The 17211-nt window shown below is 41.7% G+C and overlaps 1 protein-coding gene across 1 annotated transcript; it reads left to right on the top strand.

The window, feature by feature from the left end:
• Window positions 1-9621: 9621 nt before the first annotated feature.
• On the top strand, window positions 9622-16898 carry LOC140482447 (granzyme K-like). The gene is made up of 5 exons (XM_072579954.1): window positions 9622-9646; window positions 9803-9944; window positions 10646-10793; window positions 12025-12279; window positions 16603-16898. The coding sequence occupies exons 1-5, from the start codon at window positions 9637-9639 to the stop codon at window positions 16777-16779; spliced, it is 732 nt and encodes a 243-aa protein (XP_072436055.1). The 5' UTR covers window positions 9622-9636; the 3' UTR covers window positions 16780-16898.
• The last annotated feature ends 313 nt before the right edge of the window (window positions 16899-17211 follow it).

The raw sequence follows: 17211 nt of genomic DNA, 5'->3' as shown, positions 1-17211 counted from the left end.
ACCGGATGATGAGGGGCAAGTTTGAGAAGATGAGACCTTCAAGGTAACCTTAGCCCGTGCAGGATTTGAACCCATGCTGTTTGTGATACTTTGCATCATAAACCATCTGGCCAGCCAACTGTGTTAACCACCCTCCAAATAATGCCATTGGATGTTAAATACATTTGAAATAAACAACAGCATGTATCTGGAGATATTTTATTCTTTTTGATACCTTCACCATAATCAGCATTATCTTCTTCCTGTTCTTTTTTATATGATGTTATGGAATCTTTAAATAATGATAGCTGAGTGGAATGCACTTAATCTTGTATTTTCCATATTTTCCTAAAGCCCCTTATCGGCTGCTTGTGACTTCATTGATAGCCACGATTGAGACAACAGAATGATGAAAATCCATTTTTGCTAACTGGGTTTAAATTATTATGACACTGTGTTATTCTCTTTTGAGTCTGTATTTTAAATAATAAATGCAACAAACATACCTACCTTTATGAATTATGGACAACAGCATTTAAGCTTTTGATATCAAGTTTGGTATCTTTTTGGATTCCAGCTGTTTTGGCATGGTATCTATTGTGGCTGTGTACACTGGATCCATCTGAGATGGCTTGGATAGATTTAATACCATCAACCCTTTTTTATGAGTACCAGTCCAGTTACTGATATCAAATGGGGAAGAATGGCCACATGACATCTTTGGCTAAAGTGAGAGTAGACCTTATAAATAGAATAAGGTCATTACATCGAACTCAATAAAGAGCTTTTAAACTTCTTCCTGCTGTTGTACGTCACTATTAGATCTCCCCTTAATCTTCTAAACTCCAATGAATACAATCCCAAGATCCTCAGCCGTTCCTCATATGTTAGACCTACCATTCCAGGGATCATCCGTGTGAATCTCCGCTGGACACGTTCCAGTGCCAGTATGTCCTTCCTGAGGTGTGGGGACCAAAACTGGACACAGTACTCCAAATGGGGCCTAACCAGAGCTTTATAAAGTCTCAGTAGCACAATGGTGTTTTTATATTCCAACCCTCTTGAGATAAGTGACAACATTGCATTTGCTTTCTTAATCACAGACTCAACCTGCATGTTGACCTTTAGAGAATCCTCGACTAGCACTCCCAGATCCCTTTGTACTTTGGCTTTATGAATTTTCTCACCGTTTAGAAAGTAGTCTGTGCTTTTATTCTTTTTGCCAAAGTGCAAGACCTTGCATTTGTTCACGTTGAATTCCATCAGCCATTTCCTGGACCACTCTCCCAAACTGTCTAGATCCTTCTGCAGCCTCCCCACTTCCTCAGTACTACCTGCCTGTCCACCTATCTTCGTATCATCGGCAAACTTCGCTAGAATGCCCCCAGTCCCTTCATCCAGATCATTAATATATAATGTGAACAGCTGTGGCCCCAACACTGAACCCTGAGGGACACCGCTCGTCACCGGCTGCCATTCTGAAACAGAACCTTTTATCCCAACTCTCTGCCTTCTGTCAGACAGCCAATCCTCAATCCATCCCAGTAGCTCACCTCGAACACCATGCTCAGCAGCCTCCCGTGTGGCACCTTATCAAAGGCCTTTTGGAAGTCTAGATAGACCACATTCACTGGGTTTCCCTGGTCTAACCTGCTTGTCACCTCTTCAAAGAATACCAACAGGTTTGTCAGGCATGACCTCCCCTTAGTAAATCCATGTTGACTTGTTCTAATCAGACTCTGCTCTTCTAAGAATTTAGAAACCTCATCCTTAACGATGGATTCTAGAATTTTACCAACAACCGAGGTTAGGCTAATTGGCCTATAATTTTCCATCTTTTGTCTTGATCCTTTCTTGAACAATGGGGTTACAACCGTGATCTTCCAATCATCCGGGACTTTCCGTGACTCCAGTGACTCTTGAAAGATCTCAACCAACGCCTCCGCTATTTCCTCAGCCACCTCTCTCAGAACTCTAGGATGTAGCCCATCGGGGCCAGGAGATTTATCAATTTTAAGACTTTTTAGCTTTTCTAGCACTATCTCTTTTGTAATGATAACCATATTCAACTCAGCCTCCTGACTCCCTTTAATTGTTGGGATATTACTCCTGTCTTCCACTGTGAAAACTGACACAAAGTACTTGTTAAATTCTCCTGCTATTTCCTTATCTCCCATCACTAGGCTTCCAGCATCAGTTTGAAGTGGCCCAATGTCTACTTTTGTCTGTTGTTTGTTTCTTATGTATTGAAAGAAACTTTTACTATCGTTACATAGTAGCCCCTGCCCATAGAGCTCACTGGGATGATGTTTCTGGCTTGCCAGGACTTGCAGCTCCTCCATCTCTCTTCTTCAGGTACTTTCTATTTGTTTGCAGGAGGCACAGAGAGACTAATTCACAATTAATAAAGTCTCTGACTTACTGGTAAAACCCAACCGCGCACAGCAACTGGTAAGGGAAAATAAAGGAACTTTCTTCAGACTTTAGGTGGATTTTACAGAGGAAAAGACACCACTTCCCCTTCCGGAGATCTGAAGGCTCGTGCCTATATCGTTCACATCCACAAGCCGTTCAACTACCTTAGAGCCAAATATATAGCTGCTAGGAGGCAGAAGGCTTTTGACATTGACAAATGGTCATCATTCCACAGATCAATTAGTTATTTGTTTCTGGCTGAATCACCCTTTGTACATTGCCCTTGGCTCCAGTGCTGTAGTAACTTTTCTCATTGCTTGAACAAGTGGCAGAATAAAATAGACTTCCAATCAGACCCAGTAATTTGCTTTTTAAAAGTGTAGCAATCCCTTCTACAATCCTTTGCTTTTAAAACAGCCATTTCCCATTTAGGTCCACAATTTAAAATGCAGCAAAATAACAAAAAAGGTCTTTACATGAGTATTACCAGAATTACAAAACCAACCAAAATGCAGTTCAATAACCATACCTGTTGTGATAAAACCTAATGACATTCTAATTCTAATTCTAAATAGGAACATAAGAAATTTCACTATTGTAATCTTGTTAAAATGAAACAAAACCACAGCTTATGGCCTTCAATGGCACATCAAAGTTTCAAAAGAAAAGAAAACAACAGCAATAAAGCTTCTGCTATTAGAAATTAGTGGGTGGCACAGTGGTTAGCACTGCTGCCTCATAGTGCTAGAGACCCAGGTTCAATTCCCACCTCAGGTGACTGTCTGTCTCCCTGTCTGTTTGCCCTGTTCTCCCCGTGTCTGTGTGTGTTTCCTCCCATAGTCCAAAAATGTGCAGGTTAGGTGAATTGGCCATGCTAAATTGCCCATAGTGTTAGGTGAAGGAGTAAATGTAGGGGGATCGGTGTGGACTTGTTGGGCCGAAGGGCCTGCTTCCACACTGTAAATAATCTAATCTAACCTTTAAAAGGGCACTGATCTGACCATAATGTGGTGCATGTTGCTGTACAACCTGTCAAAATCTGGCAGTGTAGATAATGTTGCACATCTCATCTCTGATGTGACATCAAGAATTGATCAATTTCAAGCTATTGCATCAGCATGCGAAAGTATGTACTGAGAAAAGGAACCATAATTTCCAATGTGCAAAGTACAGCATCAGGATAACTATACTTCATACTAAATCAGAATTCCAATGGAGACATTGTGGAAAATGTGATGCCTGAGGTTTGATCTTATGAAATTTTGTTGCACTTCTTAATTTCAGTTGTGAGCAAATCCAGCAATTCAGACTGACATGATAGAGTGTTTTGGATCTGAGCAAACACCACACAATCTACAGGATGTGAAGTGCATTTCCAGACAATTGAAAAGTTCATCTATGGGGAGAAGATCTCAAATTTCAAGAGGGCCAGTAGTGCACTTAAAAGGCCATTGGGCGCCAGAGGGGGGCCAACAACAGACAATAGACAAAAGGTACAGGAGTAGGCCATTCGGCCCTTCAAGCCAGCACCATCATTCATTATGATCATAGCTGAATAGTATCCTGTTCCTGCCTTATCTCCATAGCCTTTGATTCCACTATCTTTAAGAGCTCTATCCAGCTCTTTCTTGAAAGTATCCCGAGACTTGGCCTCCACTGCTTTCTGGGGCAGAGCATTCCATACACCCACCACTCTCTGGGTGAAGACGTTTCTCCTCAACTCTGTTCTAAATGGCCTACCCCTTATTTTTAAACTGTGTCCTCTGGTTCTGGACTTACCCATCAGCAGAAACATGCTTCATGCCTCCAGAGTGTCCAATGCTTTAATAATCTTGTACGTCTCAGTCAGATCCCCTCTCATCCTTCTCAACTCAAGTGTATACAAGCCCAGTCCCTCCAATCTTTCAACATATGTTAGTCCTGCCATTCCGAGAATTTACCTCATGAACCTACACTGCACTCTCTCTATAGCCAGAATGTCCTTCCTCAAATTTGGAGACCAAAACTGCACATAATACTCCAGGTGTGGTCTCGCCAGGGCCCTGTAGAGCTGCAGAAGGACTTCTTTGCTCCTGCACTCAATTCCTCTTATTATGAAGGCCAGCATGCCATTAGCTTTCTTCACTGCCTGCTGTACCTGCATGCTTGCTTTCATTGACTGATGTACAAGTACACCTAGATCGCATTGTACTTCCCCTTTACCTAACTTGACTCTATTTAGATAGTAATCTGCCTTCCTGTTCTTGCCACCAAAGTGGATAACCACACATTTATCCACATTAAACACTCAGTCAGAAAGAAGAATGCAATGTTTAATGATGGTTACATCTTTACCCATACATAAATGGGGATGTCTACATTTTTCTCTGACAACTAATGCCCTTTAGAGAGTAGATCAGCCATCTACTTGGTCTGGCTTACATGGGACCCAAGACCCACCAGCAATGTGGTTGACACTTTACTGCTGACAGGACAATTACAAAAATGTAGAGTCGAGGTTAAAATCAGATCATCCATGATCTTATTGAGTGTCGAAGCAGGTTCAAAAGGCCTAGTGACTTACTATTGTTCCGTGTTCGTATGTTCCTTGTTTTCAAGAAGGATATAAATATAGTTCTGAGGACTAAATGAATTGAAAGTTATGTGGAGAAAGCGAGAACACAGTACTGAGTTGGATGACCAGCCATGAGCATATTATAGTGGAGTGGGCTTGAAGGGCCAAATAGCCTATCACTGCTCCTCTTTTCTAGTTTTTGTCTTCAAAATGTAAAAATATTCGTATGAACAATTAAAGAAGAAATCTTTTCATGGCTATTGCCTAGAGGTAGGCAATTGCAGGCAATAGTAGATCCCAAAATAGTTGGGATTTGGTCAGGTTTGAATCTTAAAAGTTTCAGGTCTGAAGTCACTGCTAAAAATAAAGGTTTACCCATTTGAAGCAGAAGTAAGGAGAAATATTGTTGTAGATGGTCATGAATTTTTGAAGCTCTCTTCCTCAAAAGGCAGTAGAAGCTGATTAGTGTAATCTCTTTGAGGCAAAGGTGGGTAGATCTTGATAAACAAGAGATTTACTGATGATCAGTGTACGTAAAATGTGGATTAATCAGATCAGCAATGATTTTATTGAATGGTGGAGCAGGTTCAAGGAGCTACGTGACTTACTCTTTCCATTAATTCCAATGATTAAGTCATCTGGAATCTTCCTGTTTTCATTTTTATTGAAGATGGGTGATTAATCTGCTGTCAGTATTAGATAGTCATTGGTCATTTAAGAATGCTATACTTTATGTTTTTAACCCATTCTAGTCAGTTTTCCCTCAGGAAATGAGAGAAGCAAAAGTCTTGATATAAGGTCATGCAAATGCCTTCTTGGCAATGCCTGTGAGCTTGGCAACCCAATAAGTTGTATAGTGAATAATGCCCTACAATGCATCTCCTCACTGCCATGCATCACCAAGTCAGTGTTCCTCCCTGACCACCATCTACAGTCTCTTCCCTAATCCCTTACTCCCTTAACCACCATCCCACTGTCATCATGATCTCTCACCTCCCCAGCTTCACTTTCCCTCTAATTCCCAACCTCTGTATTCCATCCTCCCTCAGGCAACAGTTAGCAAGCTAAAGAGAACTGGCAAAACCACAGGAAACTTTGGAGTTTCCTTTCTCAAATCCTACCCCATGTGGAATCCCTGTGGTTGGATCAAGGCTACAGAATTTCTTTTTATTTCAAAAAAAATACTTTATTCATAAAATACCTTGATGATCTGTACAACTGGACATGCCATACATATGTAAACATTCCATTTGTTTGCATACCGAAAACAGAGTAATCATTCCGATTTACAGGTCTGTACGATTACATTTTTAGCTGAGGCATCAGCAGAGCCCAAATAACTGCACGGGCCCCCTGTTCTTCTTTAGGCAGGCAGATGTTACACGGTGGTCTTTCCCCACCGCGCCTTGGCGGCAGCCGCCCCAAGCTTCAGGGCATCCCTCAACACGTAGTCCTGGACCTTGGAATGTGCCAGTCTGCAACACTCAGTCGGGGTCAACTCCTTCAGCTGGAAGATCAACAGGTTTCGGACCGCCCAGAGACCGTCCTTAGCCGAGTTGATGATCCTCCAGGCACAGTTGATATTTGTCTCGGTGTGCGTCCCAGGGAACAGGCCGTAGAGCACGGAGTCCCGCGTCACGGCGCTGCTCGGGATGAACCTCGACAAACATCACTGCATTCCTCTCCAGACTTCTTCTGCTTAGGCACATTCCAGAAGGATGTGTGTGACAGTCTCCTCCCCCCCGCAGCCACTTCGAGGGCAGCGTGCGGTGCGGCTGAGAGTCCGGGCATGCATAAAGGATCTCACAGGCAGAGCCCTTCTCACCACCAGCCAAGCCATGTCTTGGTGCTTGTTGGAAAGTTCTGGCGATGAGGCATTCTGCCAAATGGCTTTGACAGTCTGCTCAGGGAACCGCTCGATAGGATCCGCCCTCTCCTTTTCCCGAAGGGTCTCAAGGACACTACGTGCTGACTACTTCCTGATGGACTTTTGGTCAAAGGTGTTTTTCTTCATAAACTTCTCCACGAAGGACAAGTGATACAGAACGGTCCAACTGCTCGGAGCGTTCCGAAGCAGCGAGACCAGGCCCATCCTTCGCAACACCGGGGACAGGTAGAACCTCAGTACATAGTGACACTTGGTGTTTGCGTACCGGGGATCCACGCACAGCTTGATGCAGCCACACACAAAGGTGGCCATCAGGGTGAGGGTGGCATTGGGTGTATTTTTTCCCCCGTTGCCCAGATCTTTGTACAGCGAGTCCCTTCGGACCCGGTCCATCTTTGACCTCCATATAAACTGGAAGATGGCCCGGGTGACTGCAGCGGCACAGGTTCTGGGAATAGGCCAGACCTGTGCCACGTATAATAGCAATGACAGTGCCTCACACCTGATGACCAGGTTTTATCCCGCGATGGAGAGCGACCGTAGCTTCCATCTGCCCAGTTTCCGCCTCACTTTGCTGATACGCTCTTCCCAAGACTTGGCGCACGCCCCAGCCCCCCCCGAACCAAATACCCAACACCTGATGGTGAAGGGGATTGAGGATTGGTCGGCCCAGTTCCTGAAGAGCATGGCCTCGCTCTTGCCTCGGTTTACCTTGGCCCCCGAGGCCCGTTCGAACTGGTCACATATGCACGTGAGTCTGCGCACGGACAGCGGATCCGAGCAGAAAACGGCGACGTCATTCATGTACAGGGAGGCCTTAACCTGCAGGCCCCCGCTGCCAGGACTAGTCACCCCTCTCAGGCTCGCATCCTTCCTGATGGAATTGGCAAATGGCTCTATGCAGCACACAAACAAGGCAGGAGAGAGAGGCAGCCCTGCCTGACTCCAGATCTCTCTGGGAAGCTATCTGATTCCCACCCATTGATTGAGACTGCACTGACAATTGCAGATTCCCTCCCCAAAGCCCATTTTGGAGAGAACATCTCTCATATACCTGTGTGATATCCTGTCAAAGGCTTTCTCCTGGTCCAGGCTGATCAGGCAGGTATCCAACCCTCTGTCCTGCACGTAGACAATCGTATCCCTGAGGAGTGCAAGACTCTCAGCGATCTTCCTGCCTGGCACAGCACAGGTTTGGTCAGGGTGAATCACCGACCCCAGAGCAGACCTGACCCAGTTGGTGATTACCTTTGACAGAATTTTGTAATCCGCATTCAACAGTGAGATTGGTCTCCAATTTTTGAGTTCCTCCCTCTCCCCCTTCCGCTTGTAGATGAGGGTGATGATGCCTTTCCTCATGGATTCACTCATGGTACCTGCCCGAAGCATACTGACATACACCTCCAGCAGGTCCTGGCCAATCAAGTCCCACAGAGCGGAATAGAACTCGACCAGTAAGCTGTCACTTCCGGGAGTTTTATTCTTTTCGAAGGACTCGAGGGCCTTGGTCAGCTCGTCCAGAGATAGCGGCCGCTCCAGCCTCTCGCTGGATCAAGGCTACAGAATAGTATGAATACACTAAACCATTTTTAATACAATCATATTTGGAGTCAGGTTTGAATTCCCCTGTAATTCTAAAGTAAATACTTTTTATTTGTAGTTTGTCCCACATACCAACATCTGTGCATTGAGTAAAATAATTCTATACACTATTTTTGTTGGAAACTTGCTAATTCAATAACTAAATCATTTCCATTGTCCATTTCATTCAGCATGTTAAAGATGTGGAAAGAAAACAGACATTGGGGATTGGTTGTCTGTGTTACAAGCCATCCAGTTTTAATTTCCAGTGACATGTTGATGATCGAGCAAACACGTATTGGTGTTCCAAGACATTTCATTTTCTACAGCATCTGTACTTAATTTTGCAATTCAGAACGATCATGTTTCACTGCATTTGCAGTAGTTTAGGGTGTAGGTTTGATATCCAGATGTTTCATTACCTGGCTAGGTGACATCATCAGTGGCGACCTCCAAGTGAAGTGAAGCTGTTGTCTCCTGCTTTCTATTTATATGTTTGTCCTGGATGGGGTTCCTGGGGTTCATGGTGATGTCATTTCATTTTCTGAGGGGTTGATAGATGGTATCTAGATCTATGTGTTTGTTTATGGCATTGTGGTTGGAGTGCCAGGCCTCTAGGAATTCTCTGGCATGCCTTTGCTTAGCCTGTCCCAGGATAGATGTGTTGTCCCAGTCAAAATGGTGGGTTTTTTTTCCCTCCGTATGTAGGGCTACGAGGGAGAGAAGGTCGTGTCTTTTTGTGGCTAGCTGGTGTTCGTGTATCCTGGTGGCTAACTTTCTTCCTGTTTGTCCTACGTAGTGGTTGTGGCAGTCCTTGCATGGAATTTTATAGATGACGTTGGTTTTGTCCATGGGTTGTACTGGATCTTTTAAGTTTGTTAATTTTTGTTTGAGAGAGTTGGTGGATTTGTGTGCTATTAGGATTCCGAGGGGTCTTAGTAGTCTGGCTGTCATTTCTGAAACTTCTTTGATGTATGGTAAGGTGGTTAGGGTTTCTGGCTGTGTTTGGTCTGCTTGTCGTGGTTTGTTCTTGAGGAATCTGCGGACTGTATTTTTTGAGTATCCGTTCTTTTCAGTAGTGTTGACCATTTTATTCCTCCCACTTCCTGTTCAGTTCTTTTAAAAAGGTTGCTGCTTTTATGCTGCATACACAGAAACTATCAAAATGTGTAATTTACTGTCATTGGTGTTGGTCATTACTGCAGTCATTTACCTGCCCATGCAAGGATGTAAGTACATAAAATTTAGAATTTTGCATTTATAAATTTTAGATCTGCATTTAATTAATGTATCTTGTTATAACACTGTCTCTGTATCAGATGGAAACCTATCAAATTTAGCTACCAACATTCTATAATCTAATCTCATCTCTTTCTCCATTGTAGATGATTGTGTGGATATCATTGGGGGTCACAATGTTGCAAATAACTCAAGACTTTACATGGCATCTATTCAATTTAAAAAAGAACACATATGTGGGGGAGCGCTAATTAAACCTCAGTGGGTATTGACTGCAGCACACTGCAAGTAAGACCCTGCATTTGTTTTATGTTTATCTTCCATTGACAGGGAAATCTCAAGACCACAATGAAACTTTAGATGGCAGACTTGGCTCAATGGTTGCACTGTAGTGCTGCATTTCAAGGTTGTGCATTGGAATTTCTCTCAAGAGACTTGAACACATCACCTAGACTGACACTTTAATGCAGTCAGACATGCTTTTAGTTTTTGATGCAAATTTAAGCTGAGACCTGACAGACTAATTTGTTCCTAGAACCGGATAGTCTATTCTGAATTGTTCTAGTGTGATTCATTTCAAAACATTGGCAGTAGGCACCTGACAAGTTTGCTTCCCTCTTTAAATATTTAAGTCAGACTGAGTATTGATTATGGTTTTGTTACTATTAGAGTCAATTTGATGTGATGTGATTCTGATCCTAGACTAACCTAACAGTAGCATAAATGCATAAAATAGCCAATCTGACAGAAACCTTGTAATAGATTTGAACTGTACGGTCGATTAAGAATACTTAATTGCAATGTCAGTTTTATATTTTTTTCACTCTGTCTCTCAGCAGTAACCTGTCACTTATCAAAGTATAATTATTATGGTTCATTTTGTTTTAAGCAAATATCAAATGTCAATATGATTTAATTAGTTTCTGTATGATTAAACAAAAGCTCACTTTGACTTGCAAGTAACAAAATTATTCTTAAAACAATAACAGAGATATAGAAGTAGCAGAAACAGAAGTGGTTGTTGGATCTCATTCACTTTCCACGCAAAAAAACAAACAGACAATAAAGCTGAAGAAGATGTTTCCACATCCAAACTTCATATTGGAAACTTCTGGATATGACATTATGCTGCTTCAGGTAGAAACCTCACTTTAAAAAATAACCAAATGCGCAAACAATTAATTTGAGTAGCACTGCTAAGTGGGCTTACTATGACTGGTTACTGTGGGTATCAGATCAAGTGAAGGGACCTCTTCATCACACTGAACTGTTGTTTCTTTCTGCCTCCTGAGGCTGCAATGACTGGGCAGATGTTCCTGGGTGTCTGAAAGCTGGATCTCAGAATGGGGAACGTGCACAGATGCGATGACAAATGAACCATTTTCTCTTCAGGGAGATGCAGGCATCCCTATCCCTGCCAACATTGACTGCCTCTTCCACTCCCTTCACAAATTTTGAATCCTTGTCTTCTATTTGTTATTCCCTCATCTCATTAACCAAAGAACAGAAAATTCATGTCTGTACCAAAAAACATGGAAGCATGTTCAACTGCTCAAATTCCACCTCTCTCACCACACCCATCCCCACAGCTGCGATGGTAATTGATATATTTTAACTTGCACTTTGCTGTTACTTTTGTGAACCAAGGTCAGTAATGGATATAGAGCATGGGCAGGCATAAGAGAAGTAAGGTTGATTGTACTTGATTTCAAGGTGATATTTGATCAATTGTGGTATCAAGGCGTGTTAGCAAAACTGAAGTCAATGAGATTTGGGAAAAAACTCTTCATCTGTTGGAGTCATACCTATCTGAAAGGAAGATGGTTGTTGGAGGCACATCATCTCATTGCAAGGACAACCCTGCAGGAGTTCCTTAGTGCAGTGCCCTAGAACCATCCATTTTTAGCTGCAACCTACATGATAAGATCAGGGCTGAGGATGTTCATTGATAATTGCACAATGTTCAGTTCTGTTCATGATCCGTCAGACACTAAAGCAGTCCCTGATGAAATGTAGGAAGAGTTAGACAACATTCAGTATTGGGCTGACAAGCAGGAAATTCATGCCACACATCAGGCATTAACCATCTCCAACAGGAATGAATTTAACCATTGTCCTTGACTTTCAGTAGCATTACCATCACTGAATCACCCAATATTAACATCCTGGGGGTTACCAGTGACCAGAAGCTGACCTAAGCTAAGCTTATAAAGACTGTGTCAGAGAAAGCAGGTCAGAGAATAGGAATCTTGCAGTAAGTAACTAAACTCCTGTTTCTATTGTTTCTTTGTTCTTTGTAGCTCCTTTGTGATAGTTACATATGTATAGAATAATTAGTTCATTGAAATTTTACCTCTATCTGTTACAGTTGAAGAATAAAGCCATTCTAAACAAGTTTGTCTCAACTCTAAAGCTACCTAAATCAACTAAAGGTGTCAAACCTGGAACCAAATGCAGTGTCGCAGGATGGGGAGCAACTGCAACTGAATCGCATTCTGATACTTTACAGGAAGCAAACTTAATTGTCCTGAAAACAGAAATTTGCAAGAAAATATATTCACTTAATGTAACAAATGATATGATATGTGCATTTGGTAAAGATTACAATCAGGATGCATGTAAGGTAAGTTAACAATTTATGTTCAAACCGTTGAATTAAAGGTAGCAATGTAACTTCCTTTCTCTTAAATTTGATTTGTGATTGATAAGGGGAGGTATAAATTGTTGTTGATTTTAGGTCGCCTACTTCAGATTCAAGCCTTAGCAGTTCAGGAATAGCTGAGTAAAATTCTGTCTGCTTTAACCTGATAATGTGCTTCAATGCTGACATCAGAATGTCAGACCCGACAGTGTTTTGTCACATTCCCATTTCCTCGTGACTATCCTTTGGTCCTTTCTGGGTGTTATTTCACAAGTTACAACATTTTTGAATACGTTGTACTGTAGCCCACATCTGTTGTGGAACTTGTTTGGCAATAATCAGATTCATTTCACATCTGTCATAGATTCATAGAGATGTACAGCATGGAAACAGATCCTTCAGTCCAACTCGTCCATGCCGACCAGATATTCCAACCCAATCTAGTTCCACCTGCCAGCACACGGCCCATATCCCTCCAAACCCTTCCTATTCATATACCCATCCAGATGCCTCTTAAATGTTGCAATTGTACCAGCCTCCACCACTTCCTCTGGCAGCCCATTCCATACATGTACCACTCTCTGCATGAAAAAGTTGCCCCTTAGGTCTCTTTTATATCTTTCCCCTCTCACCCTAAACCTATGCCCTCTAGTTCTGGACTTACCGACCCCAGGGAAAAGACTTTGACTATTTACCATATCCATGCCCCTCATAATTTTGTAAAGCTTTATAAGGTCACCCCTCAGCCTCCGACACCCCAGGGAAAACAGCCCCAGCCTGTTCAGCCTCTCCCGATAACTCAAATCCTCCAATCTGGCAACATCCTTGTAAATCTTTTCTGAACCCTTTCAAGTTTCACAACATCTTTCCGATAGGAAGGAGACCAGAATTGCATGCAATATTCCAACAGTGGCCTAATCAATGTCCTGTACAGCTGCAACATGACCTCCCAACTCCTGTACTCAATACTCTGACCAATAAAAGAAAGCATACCAAATACCTTCTTCACTATCCTATTTACCTGCAACTCTACTTTCAAGGAGCTATGAACCTGCCCTCCAAGGTCTGTTTGTTCAGCAACACTCCCTAGGACCTTATCATTAAGTGTATAAGTCCTGCTAAGATTTGCTTTCCCAAAATGCAGCACCTTGTGTTTATCTGAATTAAACTCCATCTGCCACTTCTCAGCCCATTGGCCCATTTGGTCAAGATCATGTTGTAACCTGAGATAACCCTCTTCGCTGTCCACTATACCTCAAATTCTGGTGTCATCTGCAAACTTCCGAACTGTACCTCTTATGCTCGCATCCAAATCATTTATGAAAATGATAAAAAGTAGAGGACCCAGCACCAATCCTTGTGGCACTCAACTGGTCACAGGCCTCCAGTCTGAAAAACAACCCACCACCATCACCCTCTGTCTTCTACCTTTGAGCCAGTTCTATATCCAAAAGGTTATCCGTGAGATCTAACCTTGCTAATCAGTCTCCCATGGGGAACCTTGACGAACGCCTTACTGAAGTCCATATTGATCACATCTACTGCTCTAACCTCATCAATCTTCTTTGTTACTTCTTCAAAAAACTCAATCAAGTTAGTGAGACATGATTTCCCACACACAATGCCATGTTGACTATCCCGAATCAGTCCTTGCCTTTCCAAATACATGTACATCTGTCCCTCAGGATTCCCTCCAACAACTTGCCCACCACCGAGGTCAGGCTCACCGGTCTATAGTTTCCTGGCTTGTCTTTACCGTCCTTCTTAAACAGTGGCACCATGTTTGCCAACCTCCAGTCTTCCAGCACCTGACCTGTGACTATCGATGATACAAATATCTCAGCAAAAGGCCCAGCAATCACTACTCTAGCTACCCACAGAGTTCTCGGGTACACCTGATCAGGTCCTGGGGATTTATCCACCTTTACCGTTTCAAGACACCCAGCACTTCCGCCTCTGTAATCTGGACATTTTGCAAGATGTCACCATCTATTTCCCTACAGTCTATATCTTCCATATCCTTTTCCACAGTAAATACTGATACAAAATATTCATTTAGTATCCCCCCCATTTTCTGCGGCTCCACACAAAGGCCGCCTTCTGATCTTTGAGGGGCCCTATTCTCTCCCTAGTTACCCTTTTGTCCTTAATGTATTTGTAAAAACCCTTTGGATTCACCTTAATTCTATTGGCCAAAGCTATCTCATGTCCCCTTTTTGCCCTCCTGATTTCCCTCTTAAGTATACTCCTACTTCCTTTATAGTCTTCTAAGGATTCACTCGATCTATCCTGTTTATACCTGACATATGCTTCCTTCTTTTTCTTAACCAAACCCTCAATTTCTTTAGTCATCCAGCATTCCCTATACCTACCAGCCTTCCCTTTCACCCTGACAGGAATATACTTTCCTTACAACCAGAATGGACTTCCACCCACTTACGTCTGAGATAGATTCTTGATCAGTCGGGGAATCAAGGGTGAGCGAGAAAATGCAGCAAAGTGGATGTGAGGAATGTCAGAGCCTATTGAATGGTGGAAAGGCTGTAGGAACCGAACAAGCTAATCCTGTTCCTATATTGTTATTCACTCATGGGGCCTAGGTATTGCTGGCTGAGCCAGCATTTATTGCTGATCCTTAGATTATTCTTGTGAAGGTAGTTGGGAGCTGCAATATATTTGATGTACATGCACAATGCCATTACGTTGGAAGTTCCAGGATTTTGACACAGTGACGTTGAAGGAGCAGCAATGTATTTCCAAGTCAGGATGTTATGTGGCTTGGAGGTGAACTTACAGGTGATGGTATTCCCAAGTATCCATTGCCATTGTCCTTCTAGATGGTAGTGGTCATTGGTTTGGGAGGTATTATTGTGGATTTAGTGATAATACTGCTATTGAATGCCAAGGTTTATGGGTAGAAATTTCCTTTGTTGGAGATGGTCATTTTCTGACACTTCTATGGCATGAATGTTACTTGCTACTCTTCAGCCCAAACCTGGATATTGTACAGGTCTTGCTGCATCTGGACACAGACTGCTTCAGTATCTGAGGAGTCACATGTAATCCTGAACACTGTGCAATCAGTAAACATCCCCATTCTGATATTATGTTGAAGGGAAGGTTATTAATGAAGTAGCTGAAAATGTAGAGGCCTAACTCAATACCCTGAAGAACTCATCCATACCTTGGGACCACAAGGAGCAAATTTAAGTGTCAACTGCTCCAGAAGTGTGTAATAACATCTCTGAATAGATTGATTAGAAGATGTCTACCCTGTGTAACTCTGCAGAAATGTCCTGGAGCTGATATGACTGATCTTCCAAAATGACAACTATCTTCCCATGTGCCAGTTATGATTCCAGCGATGGAGAGTTTGTCCTCTGATTGCCATTGACTCCAGTTTTACTAAGGCTCTTTGATGCCACACCCAGTTAAATGCAGCTTTGATATTGAAGTTATAAAGTGAATTCTCAAAATAATCCCGAATCCCCACAGATGTATTGCATTCTTTGGCAAGTGACAGCTCAAGATAAATGTCCTTCAGAATTCACCATTCAAGGTCTCTCATCATCGCCTACATTTCCCAAGTCAGCTTTCTTCTCATGAACTGCACATCTAAGTTCAATAAAGAGTCACTTACTCTAACAGACATAGCATTTGATCTCTGACTTGAAAGATGATTATCTCATCATTTTACCACCACTGTCATTAAGGAATATAAGAAAATAAAATCTGTATAATTATAAACCATTCTGCAAAATAATCGACTAGCTTCAGACCTTACTTTTTTTCAGTTTTAATGAATTAGAAGCATTACTGCTATAAATATATGTAATATAAACAATACCCTGATTCATTTTATCTTGCATACCTTTTGCTACAGTATAGTATATTGTGTTTGAATGAACTTGCTTTGCTTCATAAAAATTAAAGACTTACCTCTGGACTTTGGACACCAGTCAAATGTCAAAGCAAAGCTGATAATGTAACAATTCTATCATGATCTTGTCTATATAAAATGAGCAAGTAGAATTTATGCAAGCAGTCACCAATTATCTACCAAAATTGTTTTGGTACTTTGGTAAAAATCCCACAGAAACAGTAAAGAAAAATGATTTTTCCAGGTTTTCTGCCAACGTTCATTGGAGATGGGGCAGGTACATAAGATCTTCACAATTCTTTAAAAAATTCTACATGTAAGTGCAATTAGTAATGGCAAGAGAAATCAGCCATTATTTTGAGTATTTCATGTAACTATGTCCATTCCTTAATAGATTTATTATTTGCTAACATTTGCTTTTAAAGGGTGATTCCGGTGGTCCGTTAATATGTAAGAAGAAGTGGTCTCATCAAAACGTGTACAGTGGCATCGTTTCGTTTGGAAGTCATTGCAATGATAACATCAAACCTGGTGTTTATACTCATTTATCAAACAACTATCTCTCATGGATCAACAAAGTAATTCAGGATGAAACTCATTAAATGACAAAGAATTTGCTTTATTAGGAAGAACATGTCTGTGAAATCTTTGAATTGAAAGTAGTGCAAAGCCTATAATTTAAAAACATGGTGAAATTGAACTTCACTTTTTACATTTTTAAGAAGAGTGTAAAAATCAGTTAGTCTTTGAAAATTAGACGTAAAACAGCTTAAATGCTAAACTAACACCATCGCTAACATGTCAGCTAAACTTATAATCCACTCTTAATGCATTGCATACAAATCCAATTTAGAAATAGGTACTCTCTAATTATATCTTAACCATCTGAATAACAATTGAATGATTTTTAATAAACATATTTTAAACAAAAATTTTTAACGTGATATTGCAGTTATTTGACCTTGTCCTTTATTCAAAATGAAATGATTAGAATGTAGAAAAGTCTTTCCTTAGAAACAATCCTTTACAAAGAC

The sequence above is a fragment of the Chiloscyllium punctatum genome, chromosome 1 (genome assembly GCF_047496795.1).
Source record: "Chiloscyllium punctatum isolate Juve2018m chromosome 1, sChiPun1.3, whole genome shotgun sequence".
NCBI lineage: Eukaryota > Metazoa > Chordata > Chondrichthyes > Orectolobiformes > Hemiscylliidae > Chiloscyllium > Chiloscyllium punctatum.
This window is presented reverse-complemented; position numbering and strand designations above follow the sequence as displayed.